The sequence below is a fragment of the Dromiciops gliroides genome, chromosome 6 (genome assembly GCF_019393635.1).
Source record: "Dromiciops gliroides isolate mDroGli1 chromosome 6, mDroGli1.pri, whole genome shotgun sequence".
Lineage (NCBI taxonomy): Eukaryota > Metazoa > Chordata > Mammalia > Microbiotheria > Microbiotheriidae > Dromiciops > Dromiciops gliroides.
The window spans coordinates 93,370,235-93,395,192 of NC_057866.1; the positions used below are offsets into that span (position 1 = coordinate 93,370,235).

Here is a 24,958-nt window from a genome sequence, read left to right on the forward strand (position 1 = left end):
CTAATTAAGCATGTAATATACTTGTCGTTTTCTTGTTATTTGTCAGGGAGTCAACGAATCATAAAATTGCGGGAGGAACTTGCCCAGACTTTCAAAAAGGAAACTGAAGATCTCATTTGGGGGAATATGTTTGCAGAGTAGCTTGTGCAGAAAGCACTGTCACACACATTATCTTGTCTGATTCCTCTAACAGCTCTGTGAGGCGGGCAGGGCGAGAACTATTACATTCACTTTATGGAGAAAGGAAACTGAGCATCAGAAAATTAAAGTGTGGTGCAGTCAGTTGGCAGAGCTGCCCACTAGAACTCAGGACTCCTTATACCAAGTGCAGGACTCTTTATAAACTGGACTCCTTTCTGACCCTGAAGATACCATGTGTTTTCTCCCCTCCCCATTTATGATCCCACGGATCCCCATGCCTGGAATACTTCTCTGACTGCCCTCCCTGCCAACCTCTTCCCCTCTACCCACCCTTACCTCTTCAGTTCCTTTAAGTCCTTTGCAATCCAGCTCAAATGACACTCCCTCCAAGAAGCATCCCTGTTTCCCCCGTTAGTACAGATCATTCTTATGTAACTTTTATTTTATTTTTTCAATCAATAAGTGTGTGTTTCATTTACCTCCCTCCCACCCCTCAATTGAAGAAAAGAAAAAGAAAAAGGAAAAGAAAATCTTTCTAACAGACAATGAGTCAATCAAAACATGTAATCGCAGTGGTCATGTCCAAAAACATCGATGTATATGTCATTCTGCACCTCTCTTGTTAGGAGGTTGCTAGCAGGTCCCAGCCTTTCTCTGGGATCTTGAATCACTTTGCATCCCTGTTATACCTAGTGTGGATTATTATAAAGGTCTAGGTATGTGTAAACTCCATGAGGGCAAGAACTCTCTCTTATTTAAATGTTTTACCTCCACCAAGAGGAAGCCCATGGCTCTGCACACAGAAAGTATCTTGCACATGTTGAATTTATGTTATATTCGTATGTTTCTTTTCATCCTACCAGACTATAATGCCCCCGAGGGCAGGGACTTCATATTAAGTATTAAATAGGTGCTTAATAAATATTTATTGAATTTTCATTTCCTCCACATCACATTTATCTTAATAAGCAACCTTTCTGATGGAGTTTTTAGAATCTTGTAGATGCTGCCTCTGGCATCTTATAAGCCCCTGTAGGGCTAATTTACTCAGTGTAGCTGAATTGCCTTTTCACTAGAGACTTTGTCTGGGACTTTCTGGATTTGGATACCATGCCTCAGTTGCCTCAATGCCTGGGCCCTCTCTTCTCACGCTGGAACATCCTTCTTCTATACCAGCCCCCTTCTCCCATTTGTGAGTTCCTCCTAAGGCCTCCATTTTGAAAAGCACCCCCATGCTCCCACCCAGAAACCCACCCCTTCCCCCTTTTTCAGCTCCCTTTTGTGTGTGGTCTCCCTTATTAGAGTCCCCGAGGTAGCCACTATCTTTTTTTTTTCTTGTATTTGTATCCGCACAGCTCAGCACTGGGCCTAGCCCATGGTAAACTTGTTGCCTTGCATTGCTTTGTTCTCACTAGGAATACAAAGACAGCTCCGTACCCCCAAGTGACTGACAACTTGATTTATTCCTGTCCGACCACAGGATACCCTTCTTCCCCAGCAACTGGACCGCTCTCTTTTTAAGAGGCTTCTCTCTTATGCCAACTGCCATTCACAGGGTAGTCATGCCAGACTCACTGAGGCAGCGGGGAGGCCTAAGGCAGAGATAGGACACAGCATGAGCCAGGCCAATCAAATCACTACTCCCATCGTGGCCATTACTGCCCCTCAGACCAAGATGGAAACAGGCCCAGAGAGTAGTGCTTCCAGCCCGCCGTCCAATGGTTCAGCATCAGAAACTGCTATAACGTTGTCCATGGAAATGACATTGAAGAAGAGGCATTATATCCACTTTGCTGCTGTATCTAAAACCCATCTGATTTGCACCTGAATCCTTGTTATCTGCCCTTCTGCCCCCATTAGAATGGGAGCTCCTTGGAAGCAGGGACTGTCTTATATTTCTCTTTGTACACCCAGTACTTAGCATGGTGCTTTGCATATAGTTAGCCCTTAATAAATGCTTCATTCATTCAGTGAAAACATATGCGGGGCAGCTAGGTAGCACAGTGTATAGAGCACCAGCCCTGGATTCAGGAGGACCTGAGTTCAAATTCGGCTTCAGACACTTGACACTTACTAGCTGTGTGACTGTGGGCAAGTCACTTAACCCCCATTGCCCTAAAAAAAAAAAAAGAAAGAAAGAAAGAAAGAAAGAAAAGAGAGTCTATGCTATCAGTATTCTGTCTGAGCACCTACTATGTGTCCAGCCCAGTGTAAGACATTCTAGATGATAAAAAAAGAGTCATGAGAGGTAGCTGAGGCAATATGGTACAGTGGGGAGTAGAGAGGCTCTCATGTGGAACTACCTTAATTTGTCTGTGATCTCTGACATCTACTACCTATGTGACCTTTGGCAAGATACCACCTGCCAGGACTTGAATTTCCTCCTTTATGAAATAAAGGGATTGTACTTGATGGCCGCTGGAGTCCTTTGCAGATCTAGGACTCTGATCTTAGCCTCTTTCCTCCAAAAATTTACAATCTAGTTAGCAATTGGCCTATAAAATAGGAATGAGTATTGTCTTATTCTTCTCTGTCTCCCTCACAGGTCTTTGAATAGAGTAGATGTTTGTTGAATGGAGAAGAGAAAACTTAGGTATTCAAATGTGTAGTACTATGTAAAGAGCTATAGGAAGAAAGGGGTAACAGCAGAAGGCTAAGAGGTACCAATCATTGCCTTCAGAAAAATCATGTGAGAGAGTGCCAGTAGACTAAACATTTGCATGGAGAGACTGCTTCTTCATGCAGCTATTGAGAGTCTTAAGTGGGATTTTTATTATGTATGATGGACAAATTCTTTTTCAAGGACTTAGATCATATATTAACTGGGAGAGAGACCTCAGAACATAGAATATCAGAGTTGGAAGCTTAGCAGTGAACTTTGTCCAATCCTTTCATTTTCACAGGAGAGAAAACTGAAGTGCTAATAGGACACACTTCTGAAATAATAATATGAGTATCAACTCAAATTTCCTTAGCACTTTGTGATTAACAAAGTGCTTTCCTTAAGGCAAGTCTAGGAGGCAGAGTCTAATGTCTTCCTCTATTAGAGAATCTCCCATATACTAGATAGATAGGTAGATAGATAGATTTAGACAGACAAACAGATAAATGATGGATGGATGGAGAGAGAGAAAGGAGAGATAAAAAGATAGTAGATATAGCTATATATCATCTATCCATTTCTTTATATATATAAATACTTTGTTTATATCTAGGTATGCATCTTCTTTCCTCCATTAGAATGTGAGTTTCTCAAGGGCAGAGATTGCTCTATATTTCTTTGTATCCCCAACACTTAGCACATGGCCTGGCACATAGTAGGTGCTTCATGCGTACCTTTTAATAATGCTGTTACAAGTATCATGTTCTGCATTTTGCATATAACAAATGTCAATGGGGAAATGATTCAATAAATAAATGTTCTCCTAACATACAACTATTTAGAAATGCTTTTAATGCATACACTGAGACCATCCTTATAATAGGACTACAAAGGGACTACTTCTTGCAATCTATGTTTCCTACTAGGAAGTTAAATGACTTGTCCAATAAAGGTCACACAGTGAACGTGCATCAGAGATAGGATATGGACCCAGGTCCTAGGAATATAAAACCAGTGCTCTTTCCATTATACCATACTGCCTCCTTTTTTTTTTTTCTTTAGGGGCAATGAGGGTTAAGTGACTTGCCCAGAGTCACACTGCTAGTAAGTGTCAAGTGTCTGAGGCCAAATTTGAACTCAGATCCTCCTGAATCCAGGGCCAGTGTTTTATCTACTGTACCACGTAGCTGCCCCACCTCATTCTATAGTACATTTATATAGTGGTTTATCATTACAAAAATGGTTACTTTCAGAGCATTTCCACTGCTGAGTGGTGGGTGATGAAGGGACTGGAAACCATAATATATGAGGACTTTAAGACAAGTGAAATTTTGTTTAGCATGGAAAAGAAAAAGACTTGGGTGTGAACTGGTGATCATTGTGTCCAAATATCCAAAGTGCCACCTTGGAAAAGGAGAATGAAACTTCTAGTTATTACCGGAAAGTAGAATTAGAAGCAGTTCAGTGTAGTTCAATAAAAATATAGTAAGCAGTGGACTGCTGTGCTGAGCATGAAGAGAGATAAAAGATTTAGGTAAAGCATAGCCCAGTTGAGGGAACTTGCAGGGAGGTAGATTTCCGCTTTGTAAAAGGAAGAGTTTTCTGAACAATTCCAGCTGACCATGGAGTGGGCAATCACCGGATACGGTGAGCTCTCTATCACTAGATGTCTTTAAGAGGAGGTTGTGTGACCACTTATTGGGGACAATGTTCAGAATATTCATGCTTCAGGTAAAGAATGGACTGGCTTACTTCTGAAACTCCTTCCAATCAGCCAATCAACATGTGATTATTAAGAGCTTACAACATAGAAGGTACTGTGCTAAGTCCCTGGGATACAAAGAAAAGAAAAGTAATTCCTTCCTTTAAAGGAGCTCATGTTCTACTGGGAGAAATGACTTGTAAATAATTAGGCACGTAGAAGACACATACAGAATAGACTAGATTCAGGAAGGCAGGCTCTGGCATCTGCAAAGACCCAGAAAGACCTTCTGTAGAAGGTGGCATTTGAACTGATTCATGCAGGAAGCCAAAGACTCTAAGAAACAGAGGTGAGGAGGCACAGAGCCTGAGGGATCTGAAGGGATGTCAGTACGTGGGGAGGGAGTAATATATAAGAAAATTAGGAAGTCAGGAAGGGGTCAAGTTGTGAACATTTTAATGGCAAGTAAAGGACTTTATAGTTGATCCTGAAGGTCATGGAGAGTCATTGGAGTTTACTGAGTCAGGGAGGAGGCAGAGCTTTCGATGTCATGGTCAGACTTGTGATTTAGGAAAGTCACTTTGGCAGCTGAGTGGAGAAAAAGTTCAAATGGAGAGAGGTTTGAGGCAAAAGTCCAGGAAGGTACATAGATAGCCAAGAACATGAAGCTAAAGTCTCAGAAAAATGAATTGAGCATGGTAACTGAGCTTAAAAAACAGCTCAAATCTTTTGGATAGTTAAGCTATCCATTGCTTTCCCCATTCCCTGAAGAGATTCACTCTATAACTCACCTAAGGACAGTGTTCCCTTTTCCATTTCTTCCCAGGGAAGAAGCCCCTTCAATCTTTAAGAGAAATGGTAAAGGAAGGAAGTGAGTAAAATCCCAGGAATTTTCACAAACATACCATAAGGCTAACCTAAAACTGCTTCTTTTTTTCTTTTTTAACATGTTGTGATCTTTTCTTTACTCAAGATTCCTAAAAATGTCAAATTGTCTTTGAGCAGAGAGATATCCTAGGGCATGGAAAAGGGAGTAAATTATATATCATTTGGGAACTTTCTATAGGCTAGAAATTATTTAATTTAGAATAATGTTAAATTAATAAAAATTGTTTCTGGCAGACTAGTGCCTAAAATTTAAGTACAGCATTAACTTTTTTTTCTTTAACAACTAGTAGATTGTGGAGTTGTGTCTCTAACCCAGGTCTCCTGATAGCAAGTCTACTACTGGGCAGAGCTCGAATTTTAGTCTAGGTCCTGTGACTAAAAACTTCATGCTGAGGGCAGTTAGGTGGCACAGTGGATAAAGCACTGGCCCTGGATCCAGGAGGACCTGAGTTCAAATCCAGTCTCAGACACTTGACACCTACTAGCTGTGTGACCCTGGGCAAGTCACTTAACCCTCATTGCCCCGCAAAACAAAAACAAACAAAAAATTTCATATTGCTTCTGTTAAATTGTACTATCTCCCCAAACTCACAAGGTCCCCTTCCACTTCTATAGTCAGTGTGGCAGAGAAGGATACATGGGGTTCATAGTTTTAATGTATCTATAAATGCCTATTCAACTGTTGGCACTCTAAATGTGAGAGGTCTTTGTCCTATGATCAACAAGTCAATACATGAATCAGTCAGCCACTGAACATTTATTAATCACCTTCTCTGTGGCCAGGCACAATGATAAGCTCTGGGGAAACAAAGAATGGCCAAGAAGAATACCTGCTACTAAACCTTTTCAGTATTGATTTTCTTGCTTAAAAATGAAACCAGAAGGTATGTGGAAACTGCAAATAAATGGATGGATGGCTGACAGGATCTTCTCAGAGGCACAAATAAGAAGAGGGGACAGGCAGAGTTACTTCTATAGTGCACCCAAAGGCAACACAAAGCATCTATTTTTAATATATTGCAAACTTAATGATTGTCAACAGAAGCAATTAACTAGGAACAAGGAGCAAACTCTTAACTCCAAATGCTTAGCCTTTAATAAGGCAGAAACAAATGAATCAATAAATAACAAAGAAAATGTCTTTTTTCAGTGTCTCTATCCAAGCTTGCCCAAACTGACTTTGGCCTTATTTTCTTTCTTTCTTTCTTGAATATAGTTGTAGTCAGTCTATATAGGTTCAACTGATCTTTCCATATTTCCTTGTATGTTTCATAGTTTTTACTTTTTATGGCACTATAATGTTCAACTACATTTTTTTTGGCCTGTACCTATAATTTAATTGATATGAGTCTCCCAGATAAAGAAACCCTCTCTACCAAAGTAGATCTGCAATTTATAGTCTTGGAGTCATATGGGGTACTGAGATGTTAAGTAACTTCTCCAGGGTCACACAAATATTATGTGTCAGAGAAAAGTCTTTATAGCTCTGAGACCAACTCTCTATCCATTATGTAATGCCATCATTAATTGATTCAACCACTGTCCAATTATTAGGCAGAGGTTGTTTTTAATATTTTGATTTTATAAATAGATTGGCTATGAATCCTTTTGTGCAAATATTAAACATCATTTCATGGGAACACTTGGCCATCTCCCATTGTTGTGTTCAGTGATATAAAAAAAAAAGAATACAATGAAAATAATTATGGCCTATGACCAACATGTTTGCAGAGACTGAGGAAGTTCAGAAATTATGTGAGCTACTTTATAAGATGTTCAAAATTAGACCAACATATAGTTTAATTCCAGGTGACTTCCATGGAAATGTTGGATCTTTATCCAACAAAGATGGTGAAAAATGTTGAGAAATATGGTTCAAGAAAAAAAGGAAGACAAAAGCTCTAAACACAAAATTCTATGCTTTTATATTAGGAATACTTTCTCTAAGAAGAAAGTTAGGAGATACAAGTTATGGCAAGTATCAAATAGCATCATAAAACAATTAAACTGATTACATCTTAACAGGGAGGAAGCGACTAGTTACCAAGGTGGAAGTCATTTCTGAACAGTTTTCTCAGTAAAGTCAGTCCACTGAATTATTACAACAAAGGTCAAAATCAAAGCCAAATGAAAAGAAGCAATAAAAATAAGCTATGACATAAACTGAAAACAACTCCATCCTAACTCATATGAACAACTGGCTGAAAATTGGAAAATTATAAGGGAATGGACCAATTCATGGCTATTTATTTCCTACAGAAGATTGACCAATGTATACCAAATGGAACAACAAAGAAAACAATTTTAAAAAACTTGATCCCCTTACCAAATGGCAGCCAAGAGCAACATTGGCTCAAAATATAAATTTATTCCAAAATGTCAGCATAGGAGGACTATGGAATATCATGAGCAGTATCACCTTGTAAAACAGTGAGAAATGAAGGGGAAGGAGTTTTATGAAAACTTGGAGACCCAATTAAGCCAGGTCATTTTTAGATCATTTGAGGATAGGACTGGAACAACAAACAAATGAAAAATGGAAAAGATCTATCAGGATTTCTATACCACATTTGGCCTCTAATTTGACATACCCTGGTGTGCTACATGATGAAATACAATAAAGAAAATGGAGAAGTTACTGAATAGGCTAATTATTCATGGAAGAGCTCTATGCTTAAGGTGCCGATTATGGCATTGAAGGATCAAGATAGCTGACAAAAAATGCTAAGTAGGTAAAAAAAATCACAGATGTCATTGCTACAGGTAGATTAAAAAGACAATAAAGATGATATTAATAACTAGTAACCCATATGACTACTTTCTCTATACAAAATCTTTATGAAAACTATATATACATATATGAAAGACATCCATTAGCAAAAATATGAGAAATAAATAGGTAGGTTTTCGCAGATTATATTCTACAACAGACAACATCTTTAGAGCTATGTAACTGGCTAAAAGGTGCAGAGAATACAAGATTTTTAGACTTGGTAGACTCTTTAAGAGCATTTAAATCAGTAGAATAAAATGCAGTTTTAAAGGCATTTTTTCAATAAAATGTCTACTCCATATATATGAAGATTATAAAGAGAAATGACCTCGATTGGGGGCTCCTCTGATGATGGCCCAAGGAAGTGTGTGGCAGAAGAGAGAGCCAAAACTCAGGTCATCAGGTTCCAACAACTGCAGTGTTGTTGTTAACTACATCAGTCTCTTAGTAGGCCTCCATCAGTCGTGGACGACCATGGATCGGCGCCTTGAAAAGCCACAGGCCACAGTGTGGCTGTGCAGTCCCATACAGGAGCCGCAGCTCCTGAGTGACTCGTAACCGGTAACTGCCACATCCCGTGTTGTAGCTACCTCATGAGGAGTAACTGGAGTGTCCTCTCCAGGGCGATGGCCTGAGCAGATCAATTGGAAAACAAGCTGTTGCCCATGCAGCAGGTTTTGCCTCTCTGCGACATTGGTGGATCCAAAGGAGAGGCAGAGCCAGTACAGTTTGGCACCAGTGCCGCCGCAGGAGTTGCCAGAGGGATGTGATATAGATCTAGATCTATAGATCCCTAGGTTTTAAGTCATTCCTTCCCAAGATGGATTGCCTATTGGAATGTGCCTCTGAGAATCAGGTGTCCGTTTGAATCGAAGCACTCAGTGACAAGTACTCTAGAAAACACCTTATAAAAGAAAGTGAGCAGTCATCTTAGGCTCCTCCTTATAATGCCACCTGTGTATAACCAATTGTATAAATCCTATACCAAATAGAGTAGTATTAAAATTTTGCTTTAAATTAGACCTCTGGTTTTCAAAGCAAGATTCGTACAAAAAAAAAAAAGTATCCAAAATTGTATCTCTTGGGGGGGAGGGGAAGGAAGGTAGGAGAAAATTGGAAAGTGGAGGAGGGTGAACTCATATAAAGTCAAATAGTGGGTTTTTTAAAAATGCATTTTAAATAATTGCTGTTCCCTGCCAAGTTTCAGATGGTGGGAGTTTTCACATATGAATTACTAAGTAGGAGTGTATAAGGGACAAGTTAATCGCCCCTTTTGGAAGGTAGACAGTGAGAGAGAGAGAGAGAGAGAGAGAGAGTAGTGATAGAAAATGTCAGAGCTAGAAGGGCCCACAGAACAAAACCTGGAGAATATTAAAGAACATAAGCCATAGTGGCACAGCTAGAGGGAGTCATACCACAAAGTGGGCATAGCAAAACCTCTCTGGGCTCCTGTTTCCTCATCTGTAAAATAAGAAAGGTGAACTAGGACATAGTCATTACTTAATAAATGCTTATTGTCAGAGTGATGGATTGATAAAGGAAGCTAGAGATTTTAAGAGGCAGAGGTGAGGAAGGAGTTCATTCTAGTCAATGGGAAACAGCCAATGCAAAGAGAGAGACAGGGGATGGAATTCCTAGATCAGGAAACAGCAAATAAGTATCCTGTGGTATCCTAAATGCACAGCCCTTTTTTACTAAGGATACATGAACCAAGAATTTGTTTTAATTGGCACGTGTACTCAGTTTGTTTTTTACTTCTTTTTTTTTTTTAAAAGGGGGGGAGCTAGGTGGTACAGTGGATAAAACACTGGCCCTAGATTCAGGAGGGCTGAGTTCAAATTCTACCTCAGATACTTGACACTTACTAGTTGTGTGACCCTGGACAAATCACTTAACCCTCATTGCCCCACCGAAAAGAAAAGGAAAGGAAAAAGGGAAGGGAAGGGAAGGGAAGGAAAAGAAAAGAAAAAAGAGAAAAAAGGTACTTGGTAACATTTACCTTCAATGCCTCCCAGGTTGTTTATCAATGATTCTTTTTGGTCTTTTGGTCCATGAATAAAGCAAGAATCCATTTTTTAAAAACTGGTTGACCAGAAACAAAGCTGGGCTCATTTTTAACCTGCCAGCAATAAGATGCTCGTTTTTCTTCTAGGATCAGGCTGTTAAGGCTAGAGCTTGTTTCATAAACTTACTCTCTGAAGTGCATTTAACTGAAAAGAGAAGGGGAAGCAGAAGAAGAGGAATGAAATTTTTCAGACCAATTAAGTTCTGAGCATGAAAATCCTCCCCTTTCCCAGAAGGAAATAAGCGAAAGTTGTTGTTATTGCATTTGTCATTAACTCAGGCTTCCCAAAGTACTTGGTTTTCAACTTTTTCATAATAGATGCTGCCTACACTCGCAAATTGAGACCACCTTGAAGATAAGGACAATAGCAGAAGGGCAGCTTTGAAAGCATGATATTAGGAGGGGGTGGGTGGAATTGGCGAATAGGTGGGGGCAGGCTCCTTCTCCAACCCAAGCATTCCACAGATGCCAGAGGTTTTGACCGTATCATCTATGTCACACTCAAAGAAAACCCTTCACGTTACTCAACTTCTTGTTCTCATAGTTCCTCTACTGTGATTCTCCTATCAAATCTCTATTGTTACCATTTATAACTCCTCCTTGGAACCATAACTTAAAGAGTCCAATTAGAGACAGAAAGATGAATCACCCCATTTATTGGGTAAGTCATTCAAGGCCAGAAATAACTGAGGCAAAAGTTTGTTGTTGTTTTTTTCCTTGGAGAAGAAAGGCCTGGGCCACTATTCCAAGACTGCAAAATAACAGGAATCTCAAGGCTATTTGGGGCTCTGTAGATTCCCCAAGGTGGCTTCCTTGGATAAGTTATTATACATATCTACCCACTGACCCCAGTTTTTCCAGGCAATTTAAGCCCCAGACAACAAAATGCTCTCTAATGCATTTATCATGCATCATTTTGTATTATAATTTTTTGGTGTATGTAGCAAAGCTCCCTCCTAAGCTGTAAGTTTCATGAAGACAGAGAACATGTCTAAGTACAGTACATGGTACACAGTAGACACTATATAAATGCTTATTATCTTCCCTTTCTTCCTCACTGATCCTAGTTCAGCCCTCTGAAGCCAAGTAAAATACATCTATGGGAAGCTAGGTGGGGCCACTGTCCCATAGAATGCCAGGACTGAAGTCAGAAAGACCTGAGTTTAAATTTGACCTCTGACACTTCCTAGCTTTGTGACCTTGAGCAAGTCACTTAATCCTGTTTACCTCAGTTCCCTCATCTGTAAAATGAGCTGGAGAAGGAAATAGCTAACTGCTTCAGTATCTTGGCCAAGAAAACCCCAGATGGGGTCACAAAGAATCAGACATGACTGAAACAACTCAACAACAATAACATTAGGCACTAATAGTGCTAAGCTATGCTATCTCTATTCCTTATACATGACAGCCTTTTGAATGCTTGAAGACAGCTATCATGTCCCTGCCTTTCAGCTTATCAATACTGGCTAGCACCTAGAATTAAATCCAACATTCCACATGTTATCTGCTCAGGTTAGAGTGCAGGAAGACCATTCCAGTTCTCATTCGAACACTAGACTTCTCTTAATACAGTCTCTCTTCCAGATGAACTGCTTTTATCTAGTCATGCCTCCCCCATCCTGTGAAGTTGATTCTTTGAACCCATATAAAAAAAAAAAGTGTGTAGATCTTTTTGGATAACTCTTACTGTCAAACATAGTACTCTGCAAACAGTAAGCTGTTAATAAATATTTGTTATATTGAATTAAAGTTTTGAGTCAATGCACTAGGAACCCGGAAGTCAGATCACTTCCCACCTGACTGCAGGACTCTAAGCTGGGTATCATCTCCTTTCTGCCATTCCTGGTCAGTGTCTTTTTATATGTTTATATGTATTTCTCCCATTAGATTGTAAGCTCCCTGAGGGCAAGTCTTTTTTTGTATTCCCAGTGCTTAGCATAGTGTCTGGCACATAGTAAACACTTAATGAATGTTTATTGCCTCTGATTCTCTAATTAGCTGGTTTGGAAAAATAAAAATCCAAAGAAAGGAACCTGAAAAAAATTTTTGGTCCCATTTCTTCCAGTTATTTACCATATGATATTTGTTAATTTGCTTCCCCACTCTTTGGTCCTCAGTTTCTCCATATGTAAAATGAGTAAGTTAAAATGAATTCTAAGTTTCCTTTCATCTCTGACATTCCACATTCTATGTTCTAAGGTGACTTTCAGCTCTGATATTTTATGTTTTATATTCTAAAGTCCTCTTCCATGTCTGGCATTTTTTGATCTATATATGATCTAAGAAAGATACCTCTTCCCCTGAGGTTTTCTCACCCTGGAACATACCTCCACACTTGATTTGTTAACTTAGGACCCATTTCAGCTGTGCAATTCTATTTTCTGTGTCCAAAAGCATTCTTCAGTTTTAACATTCCATACACTAGGGTCCCTCTGAGCTTTAATAATCTATTTTAAAGCCCTGCATAGCTATAACTATCTTTTTAGGGAGGTTCCTTCTGATTCTATCCCTTACAAGTCTATAATTCTGTGATCAGATGGTGTCTCTGGTCCTATAAACCTTTGTTGTGGATGACTGCTGTCACTAATGCTGGAATTCTGAGATTCATAGAAATTCTGAGCTGGTCTCAACAAAACAATAGAGGAGGTCAAGTGTGCCTTCCATGTTATGGTTGGCTTTATAAAAAGCAGAAGCAACTACCCCATATATTGGAATGATCAGTACCCTAGGAGTCAGGAGACCTGGGATCTGGTCCCAACTCTACAACTAATTCATGGTGGCAGAACCTTAGATAAATCTCTTGGCCTCCATTGGGCTAGATAGCTAAGGGCTTTTCTAGCTTTAGCAATCTCTGATTGCTTTCCTTAGATGAATCCCTGTATAGTATGAATTCATAGGCCAGGAGAGTGCCATATTCAAAAAGCCTGTGCCCATTGACAAGACTGCTTGAAATTCTATCATTAGTGTTTTGTTCCTTGTGTTTAAAACTTTGATCATTCATAATTCCCTCTTCTCTACCCATGGATCTCTTGCCTCGGTTATATCTCCTGCATTCTAAGCCAGGTAACTCTCAACTCTCAGTCATTCCTATCATTTATCTTCCACATCTCCACCAGCTCCAGGGCTACAGAATACTGGTGGAGGAAATTTTGAAAACATGAAGACTGTATCCAATTAAAATAAATTCTACCTAAACTCACCTAGCTCTTCTTATTATATAACAATTCTTTTTACTCATCTCTTATTTATTCTCTCTCACATTCCCTATGTCTCTGTTCCAAATCCCCGCTAAGCTCCCAACTGCAACCCCTCCTCCCAAGCTATCAGTAGATAACCTTGCATCTAACTTTACTGAGTAGAATGAGGCCATATAGTCAAGAGCCCCTTCATCTTTACACCTCAGAACCCCACCTCCTTACCTTTTTCTCCAGTTTTAGATGAAGAGGCAACTTTCCTGCTTACTAAATAAAACTAAATAATACCTCTATTTGTGCCCTTGATCCCATCCTGTCCTGTCTCCTCTCTTCACTTGTTCTATCAATCATCTCTCGTCTCTTTCTTTCTTCTCTTAAATCTCTCCCTTTTCAACGGTTCCTTAAACTCAAACTAAAAACATGCTCAGAAGCACCAGCCCTGGATTCAGGAGGACCTAAGTTCAAATCCAGCCTCAGACACTTGACACTTACTAGCTATGTGACCCTGGGCAAATCACTTAACCCCCATTGCCCCACTTAAAAAAAATGCTCAGGTCATCCCTAATCTAAAAGACATTTCCCTAGATCCTGCAAATTATACACCAGAGAATTTGACTTAAAATCCTGGGCAGGGAGGAACATAAAATTTATTAATTTAAAAGATCATTAGTGAACATCTACAAAGAACCATCATAGCTTAATTAAAAACAGATTATACTAAACTAACCTCATTTCCTCTTCTGACTGGTTAACTAGATTAGTAGATCAGGATAATGTTAAACAGATATTGCGTACCTAGATTTCAGCAGAGCATTTGACAAAATCTCTCATGCTATTCTTGTGTACAAGATTGAGAGATAAGGCCTAAATCACAATAGTTAAATTCCTTCAGAACTGATTGAATCATCACACTCAAAGGGTAGTCATTAATGGTTCAATGTCAATGGGGAAAGAAGACTCCAGTGGAATGTTTTTAGGGATCTGTATTTGGCCTTGTACTGATTAACCTTTTGATTACTGATTCGAATAAAGACAGAGTGGGCACCCTTATTAAATCTTCAGAAGGCACAAAGCTGTGAGGGAGAGCTAACAAATTAGGTAATAAATTGAGGATTCATAAAAGTCTTGATAGCCTTGAATAGCATTTATTATAGTCTGAGGACTCTCAGGGATGGAGGAGGAAGAAGTGAGAAGGGAGAAGGGAAAGAAGGAAGAAAAAAAAGCAAATACATTTTCAAATGCCTGTTTAAGCTTAAGAATTTCCTTGATGAATCAATTAAAAACATTATTTGTATTAAATCTTAACCTTGAGAACATCTTTTAATAATGTGTGACAAAATCAGAACTACCCATGAAACACTTCTGCTACATACTGTAGCACGATGAAAGGAAAAAACTCTTATGCTTTTGAGTTGAGAGCTTGAACTAGCCACTTTTTTTCATGGAACACCATTTTTACTTGAAAGAACTGACCACATGGATTTTCATACAGGTATGTGGCAGACATTTTCTTTAAAATGAAAGAAATAAACTTGTTACTTAAAGGGAAACAACTGACAGTATTTGCTGCTGATTATAAAATTCGATTTTTTAAGTGAAAATTGGAATTTTAGAAAACTTATAATCAGCAATGTGAGCTTAACTGCTCCCTAGTACTTAATGAATTTTCTGATGAGATCAGTGGTGATATTAACAGATGTGATTTTTTTATGTCTCACTGTTTGTAACAGGTCATTTCACTTCTCATTGCCACAGCTGTCTCACCGGTAAAACAGGATGATAACTATACCTCATAGACTTATGTGAGAATCAAATGAGATAATATCTATAAAGATGAAAATGGGGTAGACCGATATCTTCCGATGAATCCATTGTCCATTACAGATTACAACACACCCATGGCTTCTAATTCTCTCTCATTTTGCCATCATAAATTCTTCATAAAATACACACCCAACATAATGGAGGCCTCCTTTCCTGTTCTTTTCCTATCTCAAGGATACTGACCATCTGTCATGCCTCCCTCTGACCTGTGACCAGGTCATCTTCCTTTCCTGCTCATTTAGACCTTTGACCTTTAGGATGGGTAGGAACAAGGGGGCTGCCCTCCGTGAAATGTCAGCTAGTAATATTATTATGACCTCACAAAATTATTGAGAGGAAAGTACTTTGAAAACTTTAGAACTAAAGACATGAGTTTTTAAATTTCCATTCTGCCCACATGCAGGGGTATGATCAATATGGCCCCTACAGGTCATTTTTACTAGTAATATGAAGCCCTGAAGAATGGGCTGGAGGCGGGACTCCTCCATAGATTCTAAACAACAATAAATAACAACAACAAACTTCTTCCAACCATGAATGGCCAAGGACCTACCTGTAGCTACACCCCCACAGTGGTTACCATAGCTACTTCAGCCTTGGCGACCCGCCCCTCGCCAGCTGATGCTTCAGTCGCCTAGGCAACCAACCAGGATCGTGGGAGTGGAGGACTCTGTTTCGCTCAGTATCTTGGGTTTTGTAGTTCTCATGATGCCTTCCTTTCTCTTAGTGACCTTGATTAAACTACCAGTCCCAGAGGGCTGCGCGCGCACGGGCGCCCCCGAGGGCCATGCCTGGGCGGTGCCTGGAGCAGAGCGTGGATTGGGGGGAAGAAAGATGGCGGCAGTGCGGAGGCATACAGTATTGGCCTTGAGTGGGAAGTTACCCCTGGGACTGCTACTGGTCCTGGGGCTGGGGTTGCTGTGGGCTCCTTCGGGGGGCTGGGCCCACGGGGGCAAGTACTCGAGGGAGAAGAATGAGCCCGGGGCTCCCCCAAAGCGCGAGCCCGGGACCGAGTTCCGGATGGAGAAGTTGAACCAGATCTGGGAGAAGGCGAAGCGGGTAAGTCGGTCGGTCATTAATAAATGTAAGCATTTATTAAGCGCTTGCTATGTGCCAAGCACCGTGCGAGGCGGCCCGGGCACCAGGGGCCAAGATGACCGCCGCCCTAACATCCCAAGTCACAGCGGGGCAAGGGACCAGCCCAGGGTCACACAGCAGACCCTGGCTTTGAACCTTGGCCGAGGTTCATAGGAGCGACAATTGGAGGAGACCTTAGAGATTCTCTAGTCCTTCATTTTACCGAGAAGAAAACTGGGGTTGGGGGTAGAGAGGCGTGACCTGCTCAAGGTATCAGGGGCTGTAGCGGACCCTGAATTCAGGGCTCGTAGGATATAGCTCCAGAGCAGGATTTCAAGAGATCTAGTCACTCACTTTACAGAGTAGGAAACTGAGGCTCGGAGCGGGGGAAATGACTTGCCCAAAGTCACACAGGCAATAGCAAAGACAAGACTCAAACCCTAGCCCCAGAGGACCTTAAAGGTCATCCATCCTAACTCCCTCATTTTGCAGAAGTGGAAATGATCTCAGAGAAGGGAAGTGACTTTGGGGGAGGCTGCACAACTGGTGGTTGACAAAGGCAGGGCTTTTACCCTGGTCTTAGCCGAAGTCTTCTGACTCTCAAGTCTTTACGCTGTAGGTGTCAGTCAGTGGGTCACTCAGCATTTATTAAGTGCCTGCTGTGTGCCAAGCACTGTGCTGAATGCGGAGGATAGGGTGTGGAGGTGGGAAGAGCTGGCTGATAAGCTTATCACCATCTAACCATCTATCTCTGTGACTATCTGCAGGTGGGTTATCTGGCTTCCCTCTCCTTCAGTCTCTTCCCCATCTTAGCTCTGGGACATAAACCCATTCAATGCAGTGGCCCATCTGTTTCCAGTGACACTTGTTGACCACTTTCTAATCTCCACTAAAGAAGCATCCCATTCATCAGGTTCTCCCCCTGCCTCTTCCCTGGCTACTTCTCTTTCATGCCCTTTAATGTCCACTTTTCCCAAAGATCAGCCCTCGGCCCTTTTTATCTTGACTGTTCATTCTCTCCTGACAGAATTAATCCCTCTGACATGTCTCTGGTCCTGGCCCTCTTCTCAGCCACTAAACTGCATTTTCACCTGGCCCCAGGACCCTGGATGTCCCGCCAGCACCGCAGATTCAGCACATTCCAGACCAAGCTTCTTATCTTTTCCTTTGAAGCTTCTCTTCATTCTGACATTACACTTCTCTATGAAACCATTTTATCTAGTTTCCCATGTTGAAACCTTGGAATTGTCTTGGACTCCTTCCTCTCTCTTAGCTCCCATATACAGATAAGTCTTGTTGATCATGTTCCTGTGATCAAACTGGCCTCTTCGTCTGTTACTACAGCTTCCTCTCTACTTACACCACCACCTCCTCCAGAAAGCCATTCCACTCTCCTCTTTGACTTTCTGATGTTCTAGTCATAGTTTTGTGCCTCTCACATACTCATCTTGTATTGTGACTTTCTGTAAGACCATGTCTTATCTCAACAACAACAACAACAACAAAAATTCCAGAATGTCAGAGCTGGTAGGGCCCTAGACACCAAGTAGCCCAGCTGCCTTATTTTAGAGATGTGTGAACTGAGGCTCTTAGGAAATGACTTGTCTAAGGTCATACACCCTGCAGGTTGTATGGTGGAAGATTTAGGGCTTCTCCCTGAAAGAGCCCTGGATGCTTTGAAGAACAAGAACAGCAGGGTAGAATTTGTGGAATTTGAGTAAATGACTTTTTTGAAAAGAGGAGAGAGAAAGCAAGAGTAAAGTTCTAAAGTTTGAACTCGTATTGATGTGGGACTGAGATATAATTAATTAAATGTGGAAAAACCACAGAATCTCAGGTGAAAGGGCCTCCAGAGGCAATCTGGTACACCCACTACCCTGCTGAGGACCCACAGGCCCCAGCAGGTCATCATCAGCTTCCTCTTGAATACCTCTAGTTAAAGGGAGAACCCTCCCAGGAACCCACATTCCATCCAAACCATAGCAGCTCTCCCTTGTTCTAGCTCCTGATGCTTGTTGCAAGCCCCAAGCTCTCCCGTGAGGCTGGCATTGCAAAGATTATTATCCCCCTTTTACCAGGGCCCAAAGAGGTCCAAACTATTGTGGTTTGATGTCAGTAGAAGAATCTTAACTGTAAAGAAACCTTAGACTCAAATGCAGTCAGAGATGTTTAAATCAATAATTAATTTAACAATGATGAGCTTGTGTTTATATACCCCTTTAGATTGGGGAGTGACCAGCAAGTATTGTCACCATTGTAAAGAGGAAGGGGCCCAACAGAGGTGATTTCTGAAGGGCGTGCATGGGGCTGGACAAAACCCAGGCCTTCTGACCCCAAACGGAATGTTCTTTCTACTAGACTTAGAATGGATATGTGCTGTGCTGTGAGGGGAGAGACTGCATAAATATCAGGCAGTTTCTAATCAAGCTCTGTGAGGTCCTGGGTTTGGGCTAGAGGACTCCAGAGGAGGAAGTGTGAGCTACAGGGGTGGGTTCTGGTTGGTCATTGAAAGGCAAGCAGAGGGCAGCTAGGTGGTGCAATGGATAAAGCACTAGCCTTGGATTCAGAAGGACCTGAGTTCAAATCCAGCCTCAGACAATTGACAGTTACTAGCTGTGTGACCCTGGGCAAGTCACTTAACCCTCATTGCCCCTCCCCCGCCCCCCCAAAAAAAGAAAGGCAGGCAGAGCTGATTGGGAAGGCTTGAGAGTAAAGGTACCTACCTTTGGGCCCTTGTGCTCAACACACTTGGCCGCTCTGGGCTGCACTTTCTTTACTTGTCAGCTAGGAATAATAAGCAAGATGCATTTGGGGCACAGGAAAGTGACCTCTCTTGTTCATTTGGAGGTGGTGATTACTCAGATCCCCACTCTGGAGCCAGAGGTTCAAGGCTCTTTACAATCATCTCTTGTCTCTTGCTCCCCAGATGAAAGAAGGAAAGAACTCATAGAATGTGAGAGCTGATAGGGACCTTCAGCATCCTTCAGTCTAACGCCCTCCCTTTCTAGCTGAGAAAACAAGTGTCAGCTGAAGCTGGCACGCCTTCCTGGATCCCTAGGCCAGTGAACCTTTCATTGCTATCCCTGTGATGTGTCCCCATGGCCTTAGTGGGATTGACGTGAGGCTCAGATGAGATAACTTTGACACTCTCTGTAAACCCCAGTTGTGGCTATTACTCATTTATGCAGCTCCTCTCTTCTTCAGGCCCGTTTAAATCCCGACTCCTCCATGATGCCTACTAAGACTACCTTGATTTGCTCACTCTTTGGACCACTGTAGCTGTTCCCATCCCATAACCGTCTGCATCTTTTGACTTAGATGAGATTATAAGCACTTGGTACCAGCAGCTGGACCTTGTTTTCCTTTTCTGTCCATCACAGGCCCTAAATAGTGCTGGGCAGAGCAGACACTGGGCTCTGGGAGGCTTTGCTTGAGGAGTCCCCCAGGTACTACCGAGCTGAAAAGCCTCTGGCTTTGGGGCTGGTGGTCGACAACGTCTGGACTCTTAAGAACAGCTTCTTCTACCTTCAGAAAAAGCTCAGCAGCAGGTTCAGGTGGGGAATGTGTTTTAGCCCTAGATGCTTCTAAATCCATCCATCAGTCACTCACCAGTATCCACTGAGGGCCTTCTGTATGACAGGCAATGTGTAATAGGCCCTGGGGATAAAATACAGTCAGGGAGACCAGGAGGGTATAGAAAGCCATACAGAAGAAATGTAAAGAGAACACAAAGCAAGAAAGATAAAGTAGCCACATACGAGGGAGGCACTGCCAGCTGCCAAGCTTCAGTAGAAGGTGCCGCAATCTGTAGGGCAAAGGGAGTGCCCATCCTACTGAGATCTGACTTAGTCTTGGACACACTGAGAGTATTCATAGTAATGATCTACACCCAAGGCCACCATTCCTTGGTTCACTCTTGCATTCAGTCAGCAACAATTTATGAAGGTCTTTCTTTGTGCATTCCACTGTATTTTCACTGTTGGTGGGGAAGGCCTTTGGGTTTATCATAACATATTTGCAAAACACGTTTTGCAGTGCAGAGCTGAGGTCCCTGCTTCTGGAGGAGTAGGGTTGAATGAAGTCAGCAACCAGCTGCATGTACTGAATACCTTTTATGGACAGGTGATGATTACTGTTCATTAAGCAAATAATGATTGAGTGCCAAGTGTTTTGGCCGTAGAATGAGAAGACAGGACTCGCTGGAAAAGACTGAAGGCAAAAGGAAAAGGGGATGGCAGAGGATGAGGTGGATAGATAGGGTCGTGGACAGACATAGATGTTGGAGGATAGAAGGACCTGGTATGCTGTGGTCCTTGGAGTCACACAACTGAACAACAACAAATTTGTGTGCCTATCCCTTAGCTTTGGGGGTGGGTGTGTAAAAGGAGGATGTGGTCATCTTGAGTTTACAGTCTGGTTGAAAAAACTAGGGGGCAGCTAGGTGGCACAGTGGATAGAGAGCACTGGCCCTGGAGTCAGGAGGACCTGAGTTCAAATCCAGCCTCAGACACTTGACGCTTACTAGCTGTGTGACCCTGGGCAAGTCACTTAACCCCAATTGCCTCACCAAAAAAAAAAAAAAAACAACCAGGATAATCATGTTTAAAAAGTAAGCAAAATTTTGCAGAGCAATTTTCCAAAACCATATAGTAATACACACAGCGTAAAAGGGACTAATGGGCTTGCCACTTGAATCTTTCCTTCCTTTCTGCCACCTTCGTGGAATTTGGGGAATTAGAATCTTGTCGTTGTACTTAAGTGCCAAAAGGATGGATGAAATACAGATGCACTTAAAATGATCTTCATTTTATGGGACTAGGCCAGGAATTATTTGAGGTTTTAGTTGGCACTACTGCCGAATGCCGTTGTGGGATCATAAATGATGGTTTTCACAAATTATTCTTTGCAGCGTTTGGGGAAGTGAAAGTTCCTGATTTACACAAAAGAATTTCAAATGATTTAAATCAGTGGCTTTTGCTCAGGAATATGTGTTGCAAGCCTCATCATCCTTGGGCTTTTGAGCTGGTGATTCAGCAGCATAGGGAAGAATAGTTGTGATGATTTGTCATGTTACATTAGGGTTTTCTGGTTTGTGAAGCCTTTTCCACACAGAACCCTATGAGGTAGGCTCCATGTTTCAAAGGGGAGAGCAGTGATGCTCAAAGATAGCAGTTACCAACCGTAGTGACACAGCTGGTGTAGGGAAGACCTGAGGCTGGAGCCTGGATTTTTGGATCCCAGGCCAGTGGCTCTTGCACTGGACCACCTTTTTCAAGAAGTAATGCTGACCTGAAGCTATGTGATTCAAAGATATCCTATAGCATCCGTGGTTTTGTCTTGAAGATTTATTTATTCTCCTTAAGTGACTTTAAAAAGGTTTTGCTGTAATTGCAGAGCAATGCTTGTCTCCCTTAGTATTAATTTTTAAATATCTGGTAGTCTAAGGTAAGAGTAGCAATGCAGCACGACCTGCTAAGGAATGCCCTGGCTTTTGCCCTCGTCTGCAAACGTGGTGCCCAGGAAGCACAAAGGCTCATTGATAGTTTCTGATTTCTTAGGTAGTTAATTTTTTTAAAATGTTAAAGGACAGCATGCCATTGGAAGGCATACTTGAAATCTCTCCACATACAAAATGTGAAGAGAATAGGTTTCCTTCTGCTGAGCATAAAGCTCCCCAAAGCAGTGGAGACTCACCTCAGAATGCTGTTTGTTAAGCATTTCTGATATCATAATTTGTTGATTCAATCATAGGTTTATTCAGTTGTTCTTTTGGGGGGGGTCATTGTAGTCCCATTTCACAGTTGAAATCTAAGTTAAATGGACAAATAGTACAAATAAACCTGAGTCATAAAATTAGAAACAAAACTTCCATATTAGATATTTGAAGACTGATGCACAAGCAACTAGACCAGTTACTCAAATTAAGAAGGTCACCGAGCCTCAGAGGGTCTGATGCAGCGTTCAGCCTTCTCTCTTGTGTGGGGCTCAGTAAAGGAGAAGATACACAAGTTCAAGTGAGACAAAGTTCCAGGCTTCAGGTTTATAGCCTTGTAAAGGGGTGAAACACAAACATGGATAAATGACAAAGCATTTGTTAATCACTGTGCTAAACTCTGGATTTAAACAGAAAAGCAGCATCAGCCCCTGCTCTCAGGAAGCTTGCATTCTGATGGGAAAGAACATATTGAGGAACTTTGAAGCATAAGTAAAATGGAAGGTTCCCATGGTGCTTAGGGTACAGCAGCAGAGCACATGGCAATCCATCCTCTTTTATGTCATTTCCACTGATAAAACCGTATCCATTTCTGCTATTGGACCACTTGATGATTGCAAGGACTTGGGTGAGAGAGTTTCCTTTTTGACCGGGGCTGCTGAGGAGGCTGGCTGCAGCCCCTGCAGAAGCAGGCGTGAGGGAGTCTCTTCACCGCTGCTCCCATGGTCCTGGGTTCAGGTTCTTGGGCTGTATCCACTTGGGTATGAGGAGGGGTTGTTTCCCAGGCTTAGCATGCTGCTTCCTCTTTCCTCCCCTAGGGTGTCTTGTAGGCTTACCTGCCCAGGATAAGGGCATTAGAAAAGTGCAAACAGAATACAGTATAAGGTTAGAGAGGAAAGGGTACTGAGCTAAGAATCCAAGAAGGCTTCGTGGAAGATGTGACATCTCCTAGCACTCTTCATCAGCTTCAGAACTAGAAGGGGTTTTAGGGTCTTCTTGAGAAGCCAAGGGCCAAAGTCTAGGCATCTTTTTTGAAGAATTATAAGCCCCTTTCGGGTTGCCCAGAGGAAAGGCTCCTTTCCATTCTTGTAATTCTCATTTTTAGTTTATAATTATAGAGCCATAAAATGTTAGAGCTGGAAAAAACTGAGAGGTCATCTGACTGATTATCCAGATGAAGAACATGAGATCAGAAAGATTCCGTGACTTGAGTCAGGTCACACTGCGATGGGAAGATGGAACTAGGACCAGAACCTAGGTTTCATAAACCCCAGTGCAGCTCCTTTCCACTCACCTCCCAGACAGTGACAATGCATGTCACTTGTACTTAACAGATTACTGTGTGGCTCGTCTCTCTGAAGAATACCACATGGCATTTCTAATGTCCTTCCCACTCCAGAATTCAACAGTGCTGTGACTGGTAGCGGACAAGAGAGAATAGTGTACAGTGGGTGCTAAGATAGTACTCAGTGTAATATCTAAACCACATCAAGCAGCAGCTTGAGTTCAGATCCCACCTCAGAGGCTTACTAGCTGTGTAATTGAGCAAGTCACATAACAGAGCTCTACCTCAGTTTCCTCATCTGTAAAATGGGGATAAGAAAGCACCTACTTCCCAGGGTTGTTTTGAGATTCAAATGAGATAATATTTGTAAAGCACTTTGCAAACTCTAAAGTGCCAAATAAATTCTAGATATCCTCCTCCTCATTCTGTAGGAAAGAAAAATATGTACTGCGTCCAGAATTACAGGTCCATAAGAGGGCCGTTCCCCTCCCCCATGGGATCAAGTTGTGTGTTGAAGCTCTTACAGAATTGCATTAATGCACTTAGAGTGTTAAAGAGACCTAAGAGATATCCCCTCATCCACTTTGATGATTGAAACTGAGGCCCAGACAAGGGGAGAGAACTATTGACCGTCATGTTGGGGGGAAGAAAAAGCTTATTGTTTGTTCTCTTACTACTTTATCCTGATAGTTACAGGTATTTTACTTCATATCTAATGTTTTACAGAGTCTTTACAAAGCTTGTTTATATTAACTAGTTCTTTTAGCCTTTTTTAACTTTAAATTAATAAGAGGTAAGAACAATTACCTGACTGCTATACAGTTAAATGTTAACTACTTGGGAACTCTCTCCTTTTGCATATAACCAATGTGCTCTTAGTTATAAGATGCAGTTATTGCAAAGGCTTTGCTGAGTGGATTAACTTTATTTGTCATCTTTAACCCGCCATTGTTCTTTAATGATCACTTTCTGAGAGGTAAACAACAGAGTGGGATTTCAAGAGCAGCGACAAGTTTGCTTTTTTTTTAAAATCTAACAAATGAGTGGTAGCATACCATAATGGAGAGAACACTATAGTAGGTGTTAAGAAACCAGCAGTTCCATTCCCAGCTTCATCACCTCATCACATGACCTCTTGAGACTCGACCTATCAAATGAAAAGACTGGACTAGTTTTGTGAAAAGGGCTAAAATTCTTAGGTTTCTATAAATGATGCCCCATTAAGAGAAGTATAGCATCCAGGATACAGCAGATGATGGCACCATTGTCCTTTGCCTTGCTCAGATCTCTCTGTTCGATGTGTTTCGTGTTCTGAGAGTCAAAGCTTAGTAGGGACATGGGAGGACTGGGGCATGTCTAGAGGAGGCTGACCAGGATGCAGGGCAGTGGATCAGTAAAAGTTTCATGGAAGAGCTAGCACTCACAATGGTGCCTAATGTAAGGAAAGGACTTTGGGGGCAGCTAGGTGGCGCAGTGGATAGAGCACCCACCCTGAAGTCAGGAGTGCCTGAGTTCAAATCCGGCCTCAGACACTTAACACTAGCTGTGTGACCCTGGGCAAGTCACTTAACCCCACTTGCCTCACTTTAAAAAAAAAAAAAAGGACTTTGACAGTATTTGTTCAGTGGAAAGAGTCAGACAACCTGGATTCAAGTCCTACCTGTGCATCCTTGGACAAGTCACTTGACTTCCTG

At 41.6% G+C, this 24,958-nt stretch overlaps 1 protein-coding gene across 1 annotated transcript in view; it reads left to right on the forward strand.

The window, feature by feature from the left end:
• The first annotated feature begins 15,976 nt into the window (after positions 1-15,976).
• LRPAP1 (LDL receptor related protein associated protein 1) overlaps positions 15,977-24,958 on the forward strand; it is a 45,526-nt gene continuing 36,544 nt past the window's right edge. The window contains 2 exon segments of the mRNA XM_043973316.1: positions 15,977-16,007; positions 16,010-16,248. Of these exon segments, the coding sequence (XP_043829251.1) occupies positions 15,977-16,007; positions 16,010-16,248 (270 nt within the window).